Source organism: Meles meles, chromosome X, assembly GCF_922984935.1.
Source record: "Meles meles chromosome X, mMelMel3.1 paternal haplotype, whole genome shotgun sequence".
NCBI lineage: Eukaryota > Metazoa > Chordata > Mammalia > Carnivora > Mustelidae > Meles > Meles meles.
The window spans coordinates 20,154,458-20,174,504 of record NC_060087.1 but is presented as its reverse complement, the minus strand read 5'-3'; the positions used below and the strand labels follow the sequence as shown (position 1 = coordinate 20,174,504).

The window sequence follows — 20,047 nt, the reverse complement described above, 5'->3', positions numbered from 1 at the left end:
CCCCGCCTGGGGCAACCCCTAGGCCTTCTGGCCGCAGGCGCCCCCGGACGAGGCTCTCTCCCGGCTTCGCGTGTCCTCCAGCGTGCGTCACTGGGCCTGGCCGCGCTTGGCCTGCTGCAGCAGGCCTCTACACTGGCACCCCCCTAGTTGCCTGCTCTTCAAGACCACAAGATGAGGGGGTTTTAAAAAAACCGCACAGAGTGCACACCGTCCTTGGAGCCCTTCAGGCACGTTAATGAGCTCACTGGCTGACTATAAGGACTCCCATGGCTGCCCTCCCCTACAGCAGCCTGACCTAGTTGCACACGCTGAGAAAAGTCACGGCCAGGCTCAGCTATGCTAGTGGGAGAAGAGAGTTCCGTTAATTGCAAGATAATTGAGCTAATTTGCAATTAGCAAACTGGTTTGTGCCATACCCATTGAGGTCCAGGTCTAGATTTTGCCACCTCTCCCCTGTTGCGGCTAATTAGAGGGACCAGCCAGAGAACAGGGACTACAGGGGGCAAGTGAAGGAGACGCTACCTTGCTTGTTGGCCTCATCTCTGGTCGACCCCCCATCACTGGCCCTGAGTCTGATGTGTCTTTCCTGTGTTCAGGCCCCAAGACACAGTAGGGCAAATCTCTGGGGGGATGCTGTAGCTCTGGGAGATCATGTGACTGAGGGCCCCTCCCACAGCCCATTCCAAAGAAGGAAAGGCAGACCTTATCCAGAAGCACCAGGATAGGGAGAGGGACCACTGCAGTGGGATTTCCTGGCCAGGGTCCGGGGAGAGATTGTGCTCAACTCTGAGTGCAGCATGGGCATGTGGGAGTTCAAAGCCAAGGAGCTGCGTGGGAGTCCGTGGGTAGAAGATTACTAAGAGGAATCATCAGGGATGTGGGAGATCCTGGCTAAACGGAGCCAACAGGTTTCTCTGCTGAAGACAGGCCAGGGTGATCAGGCATGGCGGGGGGATGGTGGAGGATGAGAAATGTGATGGGGCATGGAGGGTGGTGGGGGGGTTCTGATTAAACCGAGGCAGCAGGGTTCTGGCCAAAACTGGCTTCTACGAGGACGTGCACACATGGGCCTAGGAGAAGATTCTGGAGCCTAACTAAAGTTTGGTCAAAGAAAGAATCTCTGTCACATGGGTTGCCTGGCTGGCTCAAGCCCCTGGATAGGCATAGAGCTCATGTATATATATGCACATATCTGTATGTATGTATATATAAAGTATATACATGTATATTTCAAAATCTCTTTTGTTATCAACTTGTAATTTTGGAAATGTTTCTGTTCAAAACAACAAAACTGGTATTTCAGGTTTGTAAACTTTAGTTTACAAACTAAACTTCAGTATTTCAGGTTTGTAAACTCTGAGCTGGGAGAGTATGAACAGTTGTCACAGAGCATGTGTGACCCACCTAAAATGAACTGATCCACCACTTAGTGGAAAACTGGTCCAGGGAAAATGTCTTGATGATAAAACTGACTCTTTGCAGGCTATGACTCAAATCCATTACTTGGGGGTCACCCTACAGACTTGATGGGTAAACACAGTTCTTAAAAACCACAACCACACTGAGGCTTCAGTAACAGTTCTTGATGACCTACATTACATTGAACCAATCTTGAACTCACAAGCTAGGAGGTCTTGTTCGATCAGTCTTCGTGAAATTTTCCAGCTTTGCTTTTGTAAATCTTGCCCCTGATTTTTTTTTTTTTTTGAGAGAGTCTTCATGGGACTGCTTTCCCTTGTGTAGTTTCTAAATGTGAGTAAATCCTCACTACTTCAATTGTCTTTGAATTATTTGCGGGCTCTGTCTGACAGTTTGAGGACTCTGTCTCACAGGACCTAACCCCTGCCATATTTAGTCATTTTTTTTCTGTCATGTCCAGCAATAAACTCAACTTAGTACTATGTCTCAAAGTCTTCATATTTCTTTTATCATCATTTACTCCAAAGGTTGTGTATAAGGAAGCCTAAGATGATCTAAATCATGTAGATGTCAGTGACTGAAAAAAATCAAGGAAAGAACCAAGATGAACACACGCACAAAAGGAAAGGAAGACAAAATCCAGAAGTTGTGGGGGAAAAAAAAACAGCTTGATGGTGTTTTTCTCCACGTTTGAAGAAAATCTATTTCTCTAGGACTCAAGATAATATGGTAGGGTAGAAGAGACTTTTCCTCTAGTCTCTTAGATTCAGTGTCTGGGGCCTGTTAATTAAACAGGCAGAAGAGATTAACAGGAGAAAAGTTTTATTACATATGCACATGGTGGCTTCACAGAGAAAGAAGTGAAGACCCCAGGGAGGCAGTTAGACCCACAGACTTAAAAAGCATTTCAATTTAAGAAAAAATTTTTTAAAGATTTTATTTATTTCTTTGTCAGAGAGAGAGAGAGAGCACAAGCAGGGGGAGTGGCAGGCGGAGGGAGAAGCAGGCTTCCTGCTGAGCAGGGAGCCTAATGTGAACTCTATCACAGGACCCCAGGATCATGACCTGAGCCAAAGGCAGATGCTGAACGGACTGAGCCACCCAGGTGCCCCCTTATGTAGCATTTTAACAACAACAACAACAACAATAAAACCAATGTATTTGTGGAAAAGGGACAAGACAAAAGAAAAGAAGTTTGGGCTTCTAGGAGCAGTGAATTTGTGGGATGGTAACTATATGGGGATAATACATGAAGGACAGAAGTTATTTGGTAAGATTTGTTATGCTGATCCAACCTAGGGCTGACTTTCTGTCTCTAGTGGTAAAGTTTTTTTTCCTCCTATAGGATGGGAGAGAGGAGAGGAAACCCTTCCACAAAGGGAAATCTGTGCCCTAATTGTAGGTAGATGTGGGGAGGAGAATTCTTTCTTCTTTTGCAGTTTCTTAACTGCCTTCAGCTCAAAACAATCCTTATATCAAGGTGGCATATATTTTGGGGTGGCACATTATGGTTTCCTTCAATGTGTTTTACTTTTTTCTGCTTATAATGTAGTTGCATGCTTCCACTCCTAGAAGGTGATTTAAGTGATAGTTTTACATTTCTGCCTCTTAAAATAAATGGTCTTTAACTTAAAACTCGTTTCTAAACAAACCTTACAGCATTCTCTGTCTCCCTGCCCCCAATGTGTTTGCTTGGCAGAGGTCTAGAGGGCTCTGCCCCCATCACAAGCCCCGCCGTTCTCATATTTTCTCTGCTCTCCCAGCCCCTTTGCACTCTCACTCCTCACTCTTCACAAATCTTCCTTCAAAAACTTGCCCTCCCACCACCAGCTGAAGCTTCTCTGAGGGTTTGAGAGCCCAGGAAATAGTATAAATTCCTTTCAGTAACATAATAGATTTTAATGATGAAATGTTTTTTCTGAGGCCTGAAAAAGCTACCACACACTGCTCCTTTACGAGGCAAAATCAATGAAGATTCCGATTATAAACCTTCCTTGTCCCTCAGTGAATGAAGGGATAATGAACTTGTGGTATGTACATACAATGGACTATGACTCAGCAGTAAGAAATGAGGGAATCCAACAGCATGCATGGAACTTGAAGGCATTATGCTAAATGTGATAAGTCAGACAGAAAGATAAATACTGCGTGATCTCACTTATCTGTAGAATCTAAGGAAAAACAAAAACATCGGTCACCTAAGTGTGGACGAATCATTAGAGATACAGAAGTGGACAAGAAACGGGCTCCATCTTTGAGAGCCTTCCAGAACGGGGACAAAAACCAGAGTAAATAAACCGCCACGATAGTACGTACACCAGCGGGACCAGCAGGCTCATGTTGGGAGAGTGCACTGGACAAGCACTCATCTTGGCATTAGACTGTACCACACAATCTAAAGCAGAGAAACTTGCTCTGTTTCCATTTTTCAAAATCATTCATGGAGATCACTGGATTCTGCTGACCTCATTCATCGTACTCTAGCACATCCCAGATGACCATGTCCATGACTTCCGGACCAGGGAATAATGGTAGATTCAACAGTCACATGCTGTGGAGGCTTCCTAGTTCACAGAGTTCCCCAGATCTGCTCACCCTTTCTCTTTGACACAGATGATTGTGTCAAAGATTGAAAGTCCTTGGTAACAGCCAGTCATACTAGCTCTCTGAGAATCTGAAAAAACATTTACAAGGATTAAAGAGAGTAAATGCCTGATTTGACCAAAGCAGTGGTTCTTGACTTGAAGTGTCCATCAGAACCCCTGGAGAGCTTGTTAAACACAAATCCCTGGGCCCCCCTCCTGCCCCAGAGCTTCTAATTCCGTAGGTCTGGGGTGGGGTGCAGGGCATCTGCATTTCTAACCAGTTGCCTGATACCGTTAATGCCACTGGTCCTGACACCACATTTTGAGAACCACTGGACCAGACAAAAGAGAATTGTTCGTTTTGAAGCCCCCACTGAGTCTTTGCATCTACCTCAGGGTAGATGGCTCCTTCTTCCATGGGGCATGTAATGGGCTTATTTTCTCCACATATTTCCTATGTACCACCGGTATCTGGGCAGGAGGTAGATGAAGGGAATAGAGTCAGCTTGGCCTACTTAAATAATCTAATTTTGAGTAGAGCACCTCTTTGCAAGTTGCATTAGCTTTGGGAAAGTTTGTCCTCTATAATACAATTTAAATCTACTATTGCTAAGAATTTTTCTTTTGTTCTTAGGACAGATGTTTATTTTGCCCAGAATTTACCCGCTGGGGACTGGAGTAGTAAAGGAGCATAGTTTCATCCTGCTCTGATGGAAAGATAACTGAAAAGGATTTGACATTCACACCAGAGTCCCCTGGCCATTCGGCTGGACTTTGGAAAGGTATTGCTTGCGAATCCTAGAGCCTTGGGCTATACCTGAAAATGGGTGGAGAGGTACATTAGGTCTGTTTCCTAGAAGAAGACCCTGAACGAAGGATGTATATACAAGTGTTTTTTTGAAGTATGTGCTTCCAAGGGGACCTTTCAAGGGGTGACAGATGCAGAACACGGAAAGAGAGGAAGCCAAGGGCGTGACCTCAGGCCCACCCAGCCTCAGCCTAACCTGATGGGGGAACTCTGGAGTGTGAGTTATGCCTCAGATATTGTCCCAATGTAAGGCCAGGGAGCTGGGCTTTCACACTCCTGTCCTTGTCTATCCCTGCTTCTTTGTGGCCCTTCAAACTTGTTCCAATAACCTAAGAGTAGTCTCTGGTAGAGGCCATTAGAAGCAAAACCACACAGAAGCCAGGGGAGACGGGCAGAGGAACTGTAGACAGCATCCCAGTCCACCTGGGTGGGGCTTGGAGTGTCCACCGCAGAACATGACCGATCCTAGCAGAGCACTGACCTTGAGGGTGGGTGGTGGAGTTTTGATACTGGGGAATGAAAACTGACCGTATTTGAAGAAGGGGACTCTCGTGTTCTCTCTGGAAGGGAGAGCCGAGAATGGGCTTGAAAGAAGGGCTGAGAACTGGGATGTACCCTCAAAAGGACCCCACTCTCCTCAATGAAGTGTTTAATGCCCTCTGGACCACGAGAGGAGTCATATTTAGCACCAGTGAAAAAGTATTTTCTACTTTGTAATGCCATGAAGTTATCCCCAGCTGGTCAGTGAAGTCTTAAAACACGTTCTCATCTGCTATTGTCAGGGAATCAAGGGCAGGTCTCTACAGGGAGTGTGGCCTACCCCTTATCACCCTCCCCTGCTCCAGGACAGCATTGTCACACGGAGGAAAACGTGGCCACAGGCAGTGGCCCAGAGCAGGAGCTCACAAGTGGGTGACTCTGGAGCAGACAGATGACAAATCCCCCTTTCTTTAAAAAATAAAAGAAAAAAAGGCCCTTTTGTGGGGGAGTAGGGAGAAGCTAGCACTTGGGTTACACAGGATGTGAGAGGTTTTTATAAGAGATGACACCTTCATACCTCAGCCTTGTAAGGAGCAGATTGTTATCAAAATGGCAATGGCATAAGGCATTGACTCTCTGAGACAGATGAACAGATAATGAACGATATTTCCAGAAAAATGTAGGCCAGGAGTCATATCCAGCTTTTATATCTCACAAAACTAAAATTATAGCTGGGGTTATCATCTTTTCTTAGTAATGCATTCTGACTGTAATTTGGTATTAGACAGTGTTATATACTTAGTAACATTAGTCAGCCTTATTAAAATGGATCTGATGACACAAATTTTTTCTTTTAAAAATATTTTAAGTTTTTACTCTTTTCAAAATGTAGGATGACTAAAGGAGAGGTACTTTGTCTATGGGAACTTCTTCAGGTAATGTAAAATAGTGAGTTTGAATATCCATGTAATTTTAAAATAGGAATATGTTATATAAATATTAAAATGTCATAAAAATTAAAATTATATATGCACTGAGGCCTATCATTCACCCTTATATCTCTATATTTACCATGTATGTTTATATATCTTATATATTCATATATAATAGCTAAATAATATTTACATATAATATTTTAGAGCTTGATATATAAAATTGTTATACACACACATAAATAGGTATGAATATAATTTTATTTTTCTGGGCACCAAACACAGTTTTCATTTTCTGAGCTACATTTGGTAATTCTTGCAAACCCACACAATCTATGGTCTGGTTTAGGTATTAAAGTGTTGTGGATAATGATAAAGTTTTCAGTTTTAGCCCTTGTCCTTGGAAACCTTTCTAAGTGGTAGCATGAGTCTGCTTTTTGACCTCAACAGGTATGGTACAATAGATATAACTGAATCTTTGAATGATGACATTGATCTTGCTTTGCTTCTGGATCCTGACCCCAAATGTTGTTTTCATTATAAGTTTCCTGGATGTGAATACATTTTGGGTCCATTCATTTTCTTCTTAATTTTCCTCCTTCTAGTGTTTTGAGGATCTGGTAATTGAGGTTCTAATGAACTGTAAGCCACACCTAAATAAGCAATTCTTGGGAAGAATTAGAAATGGAGGAAGGGGGAAGCAGAATCTGATTCCAAAAGTCCTTGCTTGATTATCTGCCATTTTTCATATAAATGTTAGGAAGCCCAAAGGCTTCTAGGTAGCACGTTCTAGTTTCAGGCGTAAGATAAGGCTTGTCTTTCAAAATCAAAAGGTATATTTTGCTCATGCTTCTTCCAGGACACTGATGATTGGATGGAGGAGGTGGAGGCTACTAACTTCTCATTTTCCCCCAAGGGCTGGGGGTGGGGGTGGGGAGAATGTTCCATTTCCCTAGGCTGTAAGGGCCTGGTCATTTTCTCTGCAAATACACTGCCAGTTCCCCTCTGGCCTAAACCCCTTACTTATTTTTTTCTGAGATTTGAGATTTTGGAAACAAAACATTTTATAGAATTAAAGAAGGATGACATCCGATGTTCTGGGAAAGGCTGCATTCACATTTTGCCCGCACCTTTCTTCCCCCTCAATCCCAGCTACCAGACAACCAGGTTTTGTTAGAGAGGTATGGAGTGCTGCAAATTTAGATTCAGCAAACTTGTGGCTGTGGAAAACAGGTCTTCACAAATTCTTAACACCATCCATCACATAAAACAGGTACTCCTTTTCTAGCATTGCTATAAAACATTACCACAAACATAGTGGCTTAAAACAACACAGATTTATAATCTTAATGTTCTGGAAGTCAGCAGTCAGAAACTGATCTCACTATGCAAAAATCAAGGTGTTGACAAGGCTGAGTTACTTTTTGGAGACTCCAGAGAGAATCTGTTTCATTGCCTTTTCCAGCTTCCAGAGGTCACCTGTGTTCCTTGACTCATGGCCCTTTCCTTCGTCTTCAAAGTCAGCAGCAAGGCAACTTCCGGGATCTCCCTCTCTCTCTCTGACTTTCCTGCTTCCCTCCTTTCCATGCAAGAACCCTTGTCATTATATTAGACCCATCCAGAAAAATAAGGATAATCTCAACTCAAGCTCCATAGCTTAATCCTACCTGTAAAGTCCCCTTTGCACTGGAAACTAACATACTTATTGGTTCCAAAGATTAGGATGCAAGCATCTTTGAGGGACCATTATTCTGTCTATTACAAGTACTTAGTTATATGCAAGGCATTGTGCTATGCCCTAGGTAAGTGGTAGTGGGCAAAAATAGCAGTCCCTGCTATTAGGGCAGTTTACAGTCTAAAGAACAGCACTAGTCCCCAACTTCCTACAATCTTGACACATGAAAACATTGTGAATTATGTATGTTACCATATAAGTCACCAGAAGCCACTCAATCTCTTCAAGTGAGCCACTCCAAGCCAAATTCAACTCTTTCCTTATTTTCAACTCCTATAACCAATTACTTCTCAAGTCTCGCTCAACCAATCTGAGAAATAAGTATTTCCTTGCAAGCTTGACTAACACTGACCTCATCAGCTGCCACTAGGGCTCTACAGTCACCTGTCACCTGTTTATTGTCCCCAACCTCACCCCATGCTAGCCCATTGCCCTCATCATGGGTCCAGTTAGTGTGCTAAACAAGTTACTATTCCTCTTCAAACTGTTCATTACTTCCCCCACTGTCCCCAAGAAAGAAAAGAAAAGGGTGCTAAGGCACTCAGAAGCGTGGTGGTAAAGGAAAACATGGCTGACATTTCATGAGGGCTCACTATGTGCCAGGCATTCTACGAAAATGGGATATACAGACTGTCCCACATAAACTTCAAAACATCATCAACAACATCATTCTAATTTACAAGTGAATCACAAGAGGCACAAAAGAGGTAAGTGGCTTGATCAAGGGCAGAGATAATTAGAGGAACTAGGGGTTAGGCCCCCAACCTGTAGGAATTCACAAAATGATTCTAAAATGTATGCGAAAAGATAGGAGTAAGGTAGCCAAAATTACTTCGCAAAAGAACAAAATGAGAGCTTTATCACGTCTTGATTCAAACATCGTTATATAACTACAGTAATTAAGACAAGGTGGTATGACCTCTGGGTCCTGAAAGATTCCACGTCAAATATGCATGAGGGAATTTGTTATTTGCATGATGGAAAAATTCTATACCTTGATTGCTGTGGTGATTGCACAATGGAGCCCATTTTTTCAAAACTAACAGGTCTGTACACTCGAATAGGAAAATTTTACTCTCTGCATATTATACTTAATAAAAAACATTCATGCTTGACCTCAATAAGCATGGAACATACCGGTATATATTGCAAATTGGGTTATTTATCTTGCAATTAAATCAATTCTCTTCTTCGACTAATATACCTTACCCTATGTCACAGTGATAAGGAACACTTTCAAAATTAAAAGTTGACAGTGATGGAAGTTCTATTCTTGACCAAACTTTAGTTAGGCTCCAGAATCTTCTCCTAGGCCCATGTGTGCACGTCCTCGTAGAAGCCAGTTTTGGCCAGAACCCTGCTGCCTCGGTTTAATCAGAACCCCCCCACCACCCTCCATGCCCCATCACATTTCTCATCCTCCACCATCCCCCCGCCATGCCTGATCACCCTGGCCTGTCTTCAGCAGAGAAACCTGTTGGCTCCGTTTAGCCAGGATCTCCCACATCCCTGATGATTCCTCTTAGTAATCTTCTACCCACGGACTCCCACGCAGCTCCTTGGCTTTGAACTCCCACATGCCCGTGCTGCACTCAGAGTTGAGCACAATCTCTCCCCGGACCCTGGCCAGGAAATCCCACTGCAGTGGTCCCTCTCCCTATCCTGGTGCTTCTGGATAAGGTCTGCCTTTCCTTCTTTGGAATGGGCTGTGGGAGGGGCCCTCAGTCACATGATCTCCCAGAGCTACAGCATCCCCCCAGAGATTTGCCCTACTGTGTCTTGGGGCCTGAACACAGGAAAGACACATCAGACTCAGGGCCAGTGATGGGGGGTCGACCAGAGATGAGGCCAACAAGCAAGGTAGCGTCTCCTTCACTTGCCCCCTGTAGTCCCTGTTCTCTGGCTGGTCCCTCTAATTAGCCGCAACAGGGGAGAGGTGGCAAAATCTAGACCTGGACCTCAATGGGTATGGCACAAACCAGTTTGCTAATTGCAAATTAGCTCAATTATCTTGCAATTAACGGAACTCTCTTCTCCCACTAGCATAGCTGAGCCTGGCCGTGACTTTTCTCAGCGTGTGCAACTAGGTCAGGCTGCTGTAGGGGAGGGCAGCCATGGGAGTCCTTATAGTCAGCCAGTGAGCTCATTAACGTGCCTGAAGGGCTCCAAGGACGGTGTGCACTCTGTGCGGTTTTTTTAAAACCCCCTCATCTTGTGGTCTTGAAGAGCAGGCAACTAGGGGGGTGCCAGTGTAGAGGCCTGCTGCAGCAGGCCAAGCGCGGCCAGGCCCAGTGACGCACGCTGGAGGACACGCGAAGCCGGGAGAGAGCCTCGTCCGGGGGCGCCTGCGGCCAGAAGGCCTAGGGGTTGCCCCAGGCGGGGGCTAGGGAGCAGGCCACAAGCTAGCTGGAGGCCACGGTGGCCTAAAGAGCGGGCACTCTCTCACTGGTGAGCACACAACGCCCTCACACGCCACTGTCCGTTTCACCCGGACACGGGGTAGCATTTCCCGTGTCCACACCGCCAGATCTACCAGACAGCACACATTTCTCTGCTGCACGGGGAAGGAAGGGCCCAGTTCTCGCTCTGAGCTCGGATCCCACGTGCAGCAGGTGCCGCGGGCGCCCTGCCCGGATCGCCGCGGCGCCGGACTTCTCCCCGCAGCCGCAGCGCTAGTGCCAGCGCCGGTGACTCTCCGTCTGAGGGTAGCGAGTGGCCACGTCAGCACGGGTGGCTCTCCTGAGTGGCAAACTGGAGAGACAGGGGACAGTTTCAGGGCTGTCCTCCGCCAGTGAGATTGAGGAGTGGAGGGATACACGCCCCAGGTCCCTTGCCTCTCAGGGACCCGCGGTCCACAGCGGTCTTCTGCTCCCGGACGTGCCCGCTGTGGTCTTCGCCCCCAGGTCACCCCCTTTCCCCTGCGGGTGCTTCTGGGGATGAGCTCCCAGGTCAACCGCCTGCCCTCAGATCCTCTTCCCAGGGAGCACTTGTGGGGCGCCCCAGCCAAAGACACAGCCAGGGCAACACCGCGGATCAGGGCCATCCCGTGGCAGGGGGGCAGATGCACTTCTCTCTCTCTCTCTCTCTCTCTCTCTCTGGCCAGTGACAAGTGCCCGGGTTGGGGTGGTCGGCTAAAGGGCGGCCTTTGGATGACACTCCTGGTTTCCAGGGCGGGTCAACAGTGGGTCGGTTCTCCGCCAGGGGACGATCTTGCCCCTGGCCCTCCCCGCCCGCCAGGGAGAGCTGGCAGTACCTGGGGCCATGTTGGGTCCTGGCACCTGAGGGCAAGGGCACGGGCACGGGCATGCACCAGACCGCGCCGCGGATGCGGCTGAACGGCCCGCGGCGCGCAGGCAGCCCCCACCCCGCGCCGCGGTGGGGCGCTCCTGGCACCGCCCAGGGCACCAGAGCCGAAGACCTGGCTGCGGGTACCCTCCTCGTTTCGGAAAGGGGGGTACAGTATTTACTTGGCAAGACCCCGAGGAGTCTGCAGTTGGGGGAAGTAGAGCGCGGCGCCCACCATTCCTTCAATCGACAGCGCCAGCCTGGGGCCAAGGAGTGAGCCCTCGAGGCGGTGAGCGAATGGGGGTGGAGGAGACACGGTGTCGGTCCCCAGGGACTCCGGAGCCCGGGCGGTTCTGCCATTGGTGGACCGGGGACTAGACCCGTGGGAGAGGGAGGAGAGAGAGGAGCCGGGCAGGAGGCGGGCGCAGGGGGCCAGGGACTTGAGGCAGGGCGGGGCCGAGGAGAGGGGGGCGACGTCTCCGGGGCACCGACCCCGATGGGCCCGGGACCGCCCGAGAGCGGGTCTCTCCCTCAGCCTGCCGCCCCAGGACCCGTCGCTGGCCTCACCGGGTCCCGACCCTCCGCCGCCCTGCTGGGAAGCTGGGAGTCCGCTCCCCAGGCCAGGAGCGGCCAGCCAGCACAAGTCTCGGGCTTCTTTCTTCTTCGGGAGGCGTTACTGCCAGGAAGAATACGCTTTGGCCGTCCAGTCTGAGCCTCAGCCTCCATTCGGGCAAGTGAGGTGGGAAAAAGAGAGGCAGGGGAGGACGTGTAAGAGAGGGCAGAAACTAGACAGGGCTCAAGCCCCCTCGAGGCGCTGCCCAAGTACCCACTCGCCCAAAGACAGCTGATGGCCCACACAGAAAGCCTTCTTGCCCCTCCCTGAACCCGGGTCATCTGTCGCTCAGGACAGTGTTTGATCCTCGCTGGGCTGACGGTCCTATCTACTACACGTGCAGCTGGCACCATTGCCTGTGGTTGAAAGCCAGCCTGGGTTTAGAGTCGTGTGAAATTCGGGAGTTTCTCCGACTCGGCTTGGCTTCTTTTCATCTGTGGGACTATTCTGTGCATGTGCTATTATCACCGCGTCTCGCGTAAACCTCAAGGGTGTCTTGGAACAAGCTGTCCCAGAGGGCCGGCGCATCTCAAGGCAGCCAAGGCTGAGGACAACAAGGGCCCCTCAGTTCTCCAGGTCCCCATCAGCTCCCTCCACACCCAAGCTTAGCATCCCGGCTGTGGGCTCCAAGTCCGACTGATCGCTGGAATGTGCTGCCGTCACCTAGGACAACAGCTCTCAGCCCCACGACAGGCAGGCCACCCTTCCAAACCGATAGTCTCGAGCCGAGCTCTGCCCCCTGACGGGACAGACGCGGGGCCCACGGCATCCTTGGAAAGCGCCCTTACGGGACACACGGGGCAGCACCAGGGCAATACTTAAGGATCAGAACAGCATGTCTTGCGCACAGGGACAGCACCACCACCGGGCGGACCCCTGAAGACTGGAGAAGAATGGCGATGCCTGCACCAGATTCAGCGAGCGCCCCCCACCCCCGCCCGGCGGCGCAGGCGGGGGCTACTGCCCACGTGCGCTGTGGGGTGTGTGCAAGCGGTGACGGGCACCAGGCGCAGCCCTGCCGTTCACGACAGGAGACTCGGAAACAGTGAACAGTTCTGGGGGAAGCGCCGGCCCGGAAAGGAAAGGAAGGAACAGCTTCCAAGGCTTCGGCGACAGCCGCATTTCTGCGCAAACTGGCGTGGACTTGGGACCGGATCCTTGCTTGCGCGTCGGCGGCGGCGGCGGCGGCGGCGGCGTGCCCTGGGCCTTAAGCGCAAAGCAAAGGTGTGGCCCTGCCGCGGGAGTGCGGGCCCTGGGCCTCGTGGCCCCGGGGCGGAGGCAACAACTGGAAGACGCTTGAGGGCTGCCTTGAAGGCCTGCAGAGAGCGCACATGCGCGCCAGCGCACCAGCGGATGCTCCCGCAGGGGGCGGGGGCGGGGACGGGGGCGGGGGGAGAGCGGGGAGGGCGGGAGGGGGTGCGCCCAGCCGGCCACTTCCGGCCCAGCCTGCAGGGAGTGGGACCCGCGGTGGCGGCTCAGGCACGTGTAGGTGTTTTCCCCTGGTCGCAGGTATGTCGTGTGCTGCTTTCCTGGGGCGGGCTCCCGGCCGTCCACTGGGAACCGAGGCTCCTGGCTCACCGTGCCGCGGGCAGTTGTGGCGCGGGCCAGACTCTACCTCGACGTGAAAGCCGGGGTTTTCGGCCCGCCCCTCAAGGCACTTGCGTTTTCTCTTGTCTTTAGAGCCCCTTTTGCACCACGATGCAACAGGCCCTGGAAAGGGCTTTGGACCGTGCGGACTATGTCATCGCAGGTGCCCAGCAGAGGCCTCCTAAGAGGAAAGGCCCGTCGAGTGGGGAAGCGTCTCTCTACGAAAAACTTTACGACATCTATGTGGAAGAATGTGGGAGAGAGCCTGAGGCTCCGGAGGAGCTAAGAAGCAACGTGAACCTGCTAGAGAAGCTCGTGAGGAGAGAGTCGTTGCCGTGTTTAGTGGTCAACCTGCACCGGGGAGAGGGGGGATATTCGCTGATGCTCCAGGGGAAACACGGAGCGTATTCGGAGACCGTTCGGCTGCCGTACGAAGAGCGGGAATTGCTTGAATACCTGGATGCTGAAGAATTACCTCCCGCTCTGCTGGACGTGCTGGAAAAATCGGAGGTGAACCTCTTCCAGTGCGGGTGCGTCATAGCGCAGGTGCGGGACTACAGGCAGTGCAGCGGTGGGGAACCTCCGGGCTACCAGAGCAGGCACATTCTCCTGCGCCCGACCATGCAGACGTTAGCCTGCGACGTGCAGTCCATAACCAGCGATGGCCGGGAATGGACCCAGGAAGACAGACTGTCGCTTGAGAGCCAGCTGATCTTGGCTACCGCTGAGCCCCTGTGTCTGGATCCTTCTGTAGCAGTAGCCTGCACGGCGAACAGGCTGCTCTATAACAAGCAAAAGATGAATACTCGGCCGATGAAAAGGAGCTTCAGGAGGTACTCTGCCCCCTCTCTGCATCGGCAGCGGGAGCTGTCTGCTCCTCCCCCTCCTCCCGAGCTGACAGTGTGGGCCTCTTGCAGGAAACGCAGAGAGCGCCAAGACCGTCCGTGGTACGACCTCAAAATTTCTAAAGCGGGGAGCTGCGTAGATACGTGGAAGCGGAGACCCTGTGACTTGGCGGTGCCTTCGGAAGTGGATGTGCAGAAATATGCCAGAGGGAAGAGGTCCGCCCGACGGGACGTCTCACCTCCGGGAGTCTGGCCAGCCGGCGAGGTGAGGGGCGGTGGTGCGTGTGGCTGCGAAGCCGGCCATGAGCCTCAGAGCTCGGAGCTGACCTTCCTGCAGTCGCCGCCGCGGAATAATCCACCTTTCTCTGGAGCCAGAAGGCCCTGGAAGGAAGACGGACCGGAGGGACAGATGTGTCCTCCGCACCCCTGCACGGATGACCGTTCAGTCAGTGTCCCGCCCGAATCAAGGACTGCTGCCCGCGGGATGGACACGGGGGCAGATTTGGCGGTCCCGCAGCAGGCCAGCTGTACCGTCACCGGGTCGCACGGCTCAGGCGGCCTCAGTGGGCTTCCTCCCGGCAGGAACCCAGAACTGCCTGACATGGCCTTGGTTCGGTCTCCAGTCCAGGGGGAGGGCGTGGGACGGCCCCCTCTGCGCATCAGACTTCCCTGGCGCTCAGGAAAGAGCCGGTCGGGGAGCAGTTGTATTCCGTGGGAGGCCAGCAGCTTTCTGAAATCTCCATCTCCTGCTCCCGCTCCTAAGCCACTGAGTCCTTCCCAGCAATCCCCCGTGGACGTGAATGGAGGGAGCCCGGTTCCTGCAGCCACGGTGTCCGCCGCCAGCGCACCGCAGAGGACCCTGGCCAGTGGGGTCTCGGGCGGCTCCCGGCAGTCCTCTGTGAGCGTGACCGGAGTGGGCACGCTTCCTGCAGTCCCCCTGTCCACGGCCAGCTCGTCCGTGAGAGCGCCGGACACCCGGGTCCTGGCCAAGGCCCAGAAATCCTCTGTGAAAGTGATTCGAGTGAGCGTGTTTCCTGCAGGCACTTTGCCCACCGCCAGCTCCTCACTGAGAGCCCCAGCCACCCCGGTCATGGCCACGTCCCAGGAATCCTCTGGGAAGCAGGGCCCTGGAGTCAGCAGGCTGCCTGCGACCACCCCGTCCCCCGCCAGCTCATCGCAGAGCAGCCCGGCCACCCAGGTCACGGCCAGCTCCGCGGGCCACAGCCTCCTCCAAGTGGCGGGCCCTGGTTGCAGAGAGCGGGCTTTGGAGAGGGGCTCCGGCCCGGGGCAGGGCCCTCAGGCTGGTGCCAAGGCTCCTGCGGGGATCAAGCCCAGCAGCCTGCCCTCAGGCGCTCGGCCCCCCAGTGCGGTGCCCACTGCGGCGAGGAGTCCTCCGGTCCGTGTCCAGTTTTTTTTAAAACACGCTTCCGGCCTCAGGCCAGTAACTCTCCTGGAGGCTCCCCAAGATTCGCTCCTTTTGAACACCGCGCAGCAGCCAGAGCGGCGGCTCTATCAGTTGATTTCCCAAGAACAACTTCAGCAAGCCTCCACTGGGGGTCCTCCGCAGCCTGGGCCCCAGGGTCCAAGTGCAAGAGGTGCAGCCAGTCCAGAAAGGGCCTCCTCTGCTCAGCAGGCTGTGGCCCTAAACCCGGCCGGAGAGGGGGAGTTGCCGCAGCCCCGCACCCACAGGGCGGTGTTGGCCCCGCTGGGCTCTGGGGAGAGCCAGAGAAGCCCGGAGCAGAGCGAGCAGAGGGGTCCTCGTCCGGCGCACACACTGCGGCCGGCCCCTGCCTCGCAGCCGCCGCCCCAGCCGCAGGGACCACAGTTGAGAATCTTGCAGGGCCCTGTGGCCGTGACGACAGTGGCCGCCCAGGCAGCCGGGCCGCCTCTGGGCCCGCAGCCCGCAAGCCAGGCCAAAGGTAAAAGGGACAGAAGCCCGCCTTCCCCTCCCAAATCCTGAGTATTGCCGTATTTTCTCTTTGTAGGAAACACCAGACCATGGGCCCAAATCAGCTCCCGAATTTTGACTTCATTTTGGTTCTGGTTTGGGGTTTTTGTTTTTTTCTTTCTTTTCCTCGATGTGTCCGTATTTTACGTTTCGGTGTCCAAACTGTTTATGGAAGCACAAGCTGGTGAGCGGTTCGTAGAAACAAGGCAGCGACTCAAGACACTGGGATTGTTTTTGCTTAAAGTCATCGCTTTGTTGCTGTCCTTGTAGACAGAGGCCTCTTACTTGTTAATGTTCTAAAGTAGATCCAGCTCCAAACTGGGTTCAGTCGAAACCCCCGAAACTATAATTTCTCGAAAACCGTAAAACTGCACTAGCAGGACAGTTAACATGGGTACTCCTTGAATAGGATGGCTGTCCAAATTTTTAGGGGAGCTAAAAATCCCGACCTAAGATGTACCGCCTTAGCCATTTTGAAGGGGTGCGGTTCAGTCGATGCTCAGTAGATGGACATGGTTTCCCAAGGCCGTTCTGGAGCTGTTCTCTTGCAAAAGCGCAACTATCCCCACCAGCAGAGCTCCCCGTTCCCCATCCCTCCCCCAGCCCAGGCACCCAGCATTCTATTTTCTGTTTTCCCGAGTTGAGCTGCTTCAGATACTTTGTATGAATCCTGAAGCTGTTTGTCCTTCAGTGACTGGCTTCCTTCGCTTGGCATGAGGTCCCGAAGTTTCCTGTGTGTGGTAGCCTGAGAAGGGAAGGGCGTAGCTTTTTGCAGGTGGTTTCCCTGTGCATCATGTGTACCGAAGTGACTTATTAAATACCAGAAACCCCTTCTGGAAGAGTGGTCTTTGTATGTGCTTCAGTGTTTGTGCACCGTGTATTAAATGCTATTCTGGCACATTTGTTTTAAAAGCGACTGTGAAACCTCCCCAGAGAGGATGTGCTTGCCAGGCTTATATGGAGGATGTGGGAGACCTCCCAGGTGAGCAGAGTGGCTCAGGGGCGCCCCTGCTTGGTGGCGGTCCCCAGGCTGCACTCAGTGCCCACGCTGCCCCCCGAAGAGCCCAGCCCCTCTGGTCCAGGTGCAGTCCCTGGCCTGGAAAAGGCACCTGTGGCATGTCTTGCTTTCTCCCTCTATGGTCCTTTACTTGGTTTAGAACTCCCCGTTATTTGGAGACATTGAAGAGCTTCGCATTTGAAAATGTGTGTTATTTGTTTGCTTTTCAAGTGTTGGCGACCTCTAGTCCGATTCTGAAGCGGGACCCCTACCCCCCGTTTCTGCCTGCCCCTCCTGGTGCCCATGGGCTGTCCAGCATCCCGGCTCCCCCATGTCCGTTCCTGCTTTCTCGTGTCGGTGGGGCTCACGATAGCCCCGAAGTTCTGTTTCCCCTTCCTTTGTACGGAGGCGCACTTCACAGGAGCGACAGTCGCAGGTCTTCAGGGGTACAGCTGGGTGTCGGTCGCTGCATTTACGTGGCTGTGCCATCACCAGCTGTATTTCCCAGACAGCTCCCTCACCCCCAGGGCGGCCTCTGTGGCCAGGAGGCTCTGGCTGCCGTCCTCTCCCCCAGCCCCGGGAGCACCCGTTTGCCCTCTGTGTCTGTGGACTTCCCCATTCTCGACACTTGCTGACGATGGAATCAGAGAGCGTGTGACCTCTCATGTCTGGCCTCTCTCGCTCGGCACAGTGTGTTCCAGGTTCACGTGTGGTGTCGACCCCGCCGGCCTTTGCTCGTTCTAGTTGGGTTGAGTCTTACACGCCTGTGCGCATGTACCTCACTGTGTCTGCCCGGTCTCCATCCGTGGACGTTCCCCTTGCTGGCGAAACCTTTCGGCCGTCGTCAGTCTGCTGTTAGGAACGCTGGTGTGCAAGGATTTCTTTGAGAGCTTCTCACGTGTTGTCGCATTACAATTTTTAAAGGGCGACCTGTGTCCCTGATCTTTGTTTTGCCTTGTACACACGCAGGCTTGCCTGCCTCTGGCCCTAACAGAAAAGGGAAATGAGGTCTGGCCGCTCCCAAGGAGATGAGCGGTACTCTGGTTTCTCTTCAGATCGTGTAAATCTTTGGCCTTTTACGAAGAGATGAGCGAAGAGGCAGGTGACCGGTGGGTCCTCCTCGATCAGCCCCGCTGTGCTAACGTGCTGTCCCCGCCGTGCTAAGGGAACATTTCGGCCAACCTCAAGCCTAGGTCAGATGTGCCGTGTGAGGGACGCTGAGCCCGGTAGGGCCGTAGATAACCCTTCCTGGACAACTTCGTTAGTGGTGCCTGAACCTTTTAGAGGTGACCCAGCGGAACGACCACTGGCTTAGAGGAGTTTCAGCTTGGCCTTGGGAACCAGCCAGACACCTGCAGTCCGAATCTCACCTGATTTGATGTACTGCTTTCCTTTTGCCCTCTAGGTCCTGGTGACCCTTGAACAATGTGAGGTTAGGGGTGCCGACTCCCCACAAAGTCAAAAATCTGTGTCACTTGTCTCACTAAAAATTTAACTCCTACTCGCCTGTTGCTGACCGGAAGCCTTACCGATCACCTAAACACTTGGCTAACACGTATGTTGTCTTTATATGTATTAAATACTGTATTCCTATGATAAAGTAAGCTAGGGAAAAGAAAATATTACGGACTTTATTATGGAAATTATTGGGAGGAAAAATTCATGTATGGTACTGTACTGTATTTCTCAAAAATATGCACATAACAGACTTGGAAATTTAAAGCTATCTTGTTCATGGTTGAAACGTATTACAGGGAGATATAGGTGAACTTTTCTTTGTGTAATGTGGCACTCCCTTCCTAGACAATAAATAAATCAGTGTTTGTGTCAAATTACCATTGGTGATCTTTGATTATTTGCTTCTAATCATCCCCATCCAAGACTGCCATTTGAGGCAGCTGCCACACTGATGAACAGGAAAGGGTAAACACCCTTGAAGTAAAATCTCAGAGTGTGGATTTATTCACACAATTGTGTAGGGAGGACTTACCATGTGCCTTGTGCTGTGTTAGGCTCCAGCTGGGATGGGGAGAACATGGATACCAAAGAAAAGAAAAATGCCTCTTCAGAATCTAGATCTTATTCACAACTCATGTAAGTTCAGCCTTTATCAATTTAAGCTACATTCCCGGTATGATAAAGTCGCAGTAGAATAACGCCTGTCACATCGGCAGAGATGAGTACGTAATAAAGAGATTGGGAAACAGAATGCTCAAGACTTTAGTGGCTTGTCACCCTATCACAGGTCAGAGGGCAGAACACAGACCATAAAATGATGGAGACAAGATTCCAGATGAGGGGCTCCTGGGTGGCTCAGTGGGTTAAAGCCTCTACCTTCGGCTCAGGTCATGATCCCAGGGTCCTGGTATCGAGCCCCGCATCAGGCTCTCTGCTCTGCGGGGAGCCTGCTTCCCCCTCTCTCTCTGCCTGCCTCTCTGCCTACTTGTGATCTCTATCTGTCAAATAAATAAAATCTTCAAATAAAATAAAATAATATATAAAAAAAGATTCCAGATGAAAAAGTATTGCCCAGTGCCTGCAGTCCAGGGACGTGTCTGCAGAGCGAGGGTGTACTTACTCATAAATGTAAGTTAGAACAAATATCTTATCCCATTCTCAATTTCTATTTTGAGAAAATCTTGGGGAAAACATCCACTTGTCCTAAGAAACTTTTGTTTTCTTACAAATAACTAAACATGTTAGGTTCCTTGCTGGATACGCTGTCTTCAAGGTCATGTTCCCGCTTCTCCCACCTTCCCCAACCGCCACCAATCTTGTCCTTGTGTTTCGTTGTGTGCTGCCTCCTGAAAGAG

At 51.4% G+C, this 20,047-nt stretch overlaps 1 protein-coding gene across 1 annotated transcript; it reads left to right on the top strand.

Annotated features, from left to right (window-relative positions):
* The first annotated feature begins 13,555 nt into the window (after positions 1–13,555).
* On the top strand, positions 13,556–16,249 carry LOC123934563 (transcription factor SPT20 homolog). Its single transcript, XM_045994727.1, has one exon. The coding sequence runs from the start codon at positions 13,556–13,558 to the stop codon at positions 16,247–16,249; it is 2,694 nt and encodes an 897-aa protein (XP_045850683.1).
* The last annotated feature ends 3,798 nt before the right edge of the window (positions 16,250–20,047 follow it).

What these genes read in the sequence shown, in the direction of transcription:
- LOC123934563 (XM_045994727.1), top strand. Translation starts at nt 13,556, where the DNA reads ATGCAACAGGCCCTGGAAAGGGCTTTGGACCGTGCGGACTATGTCATC.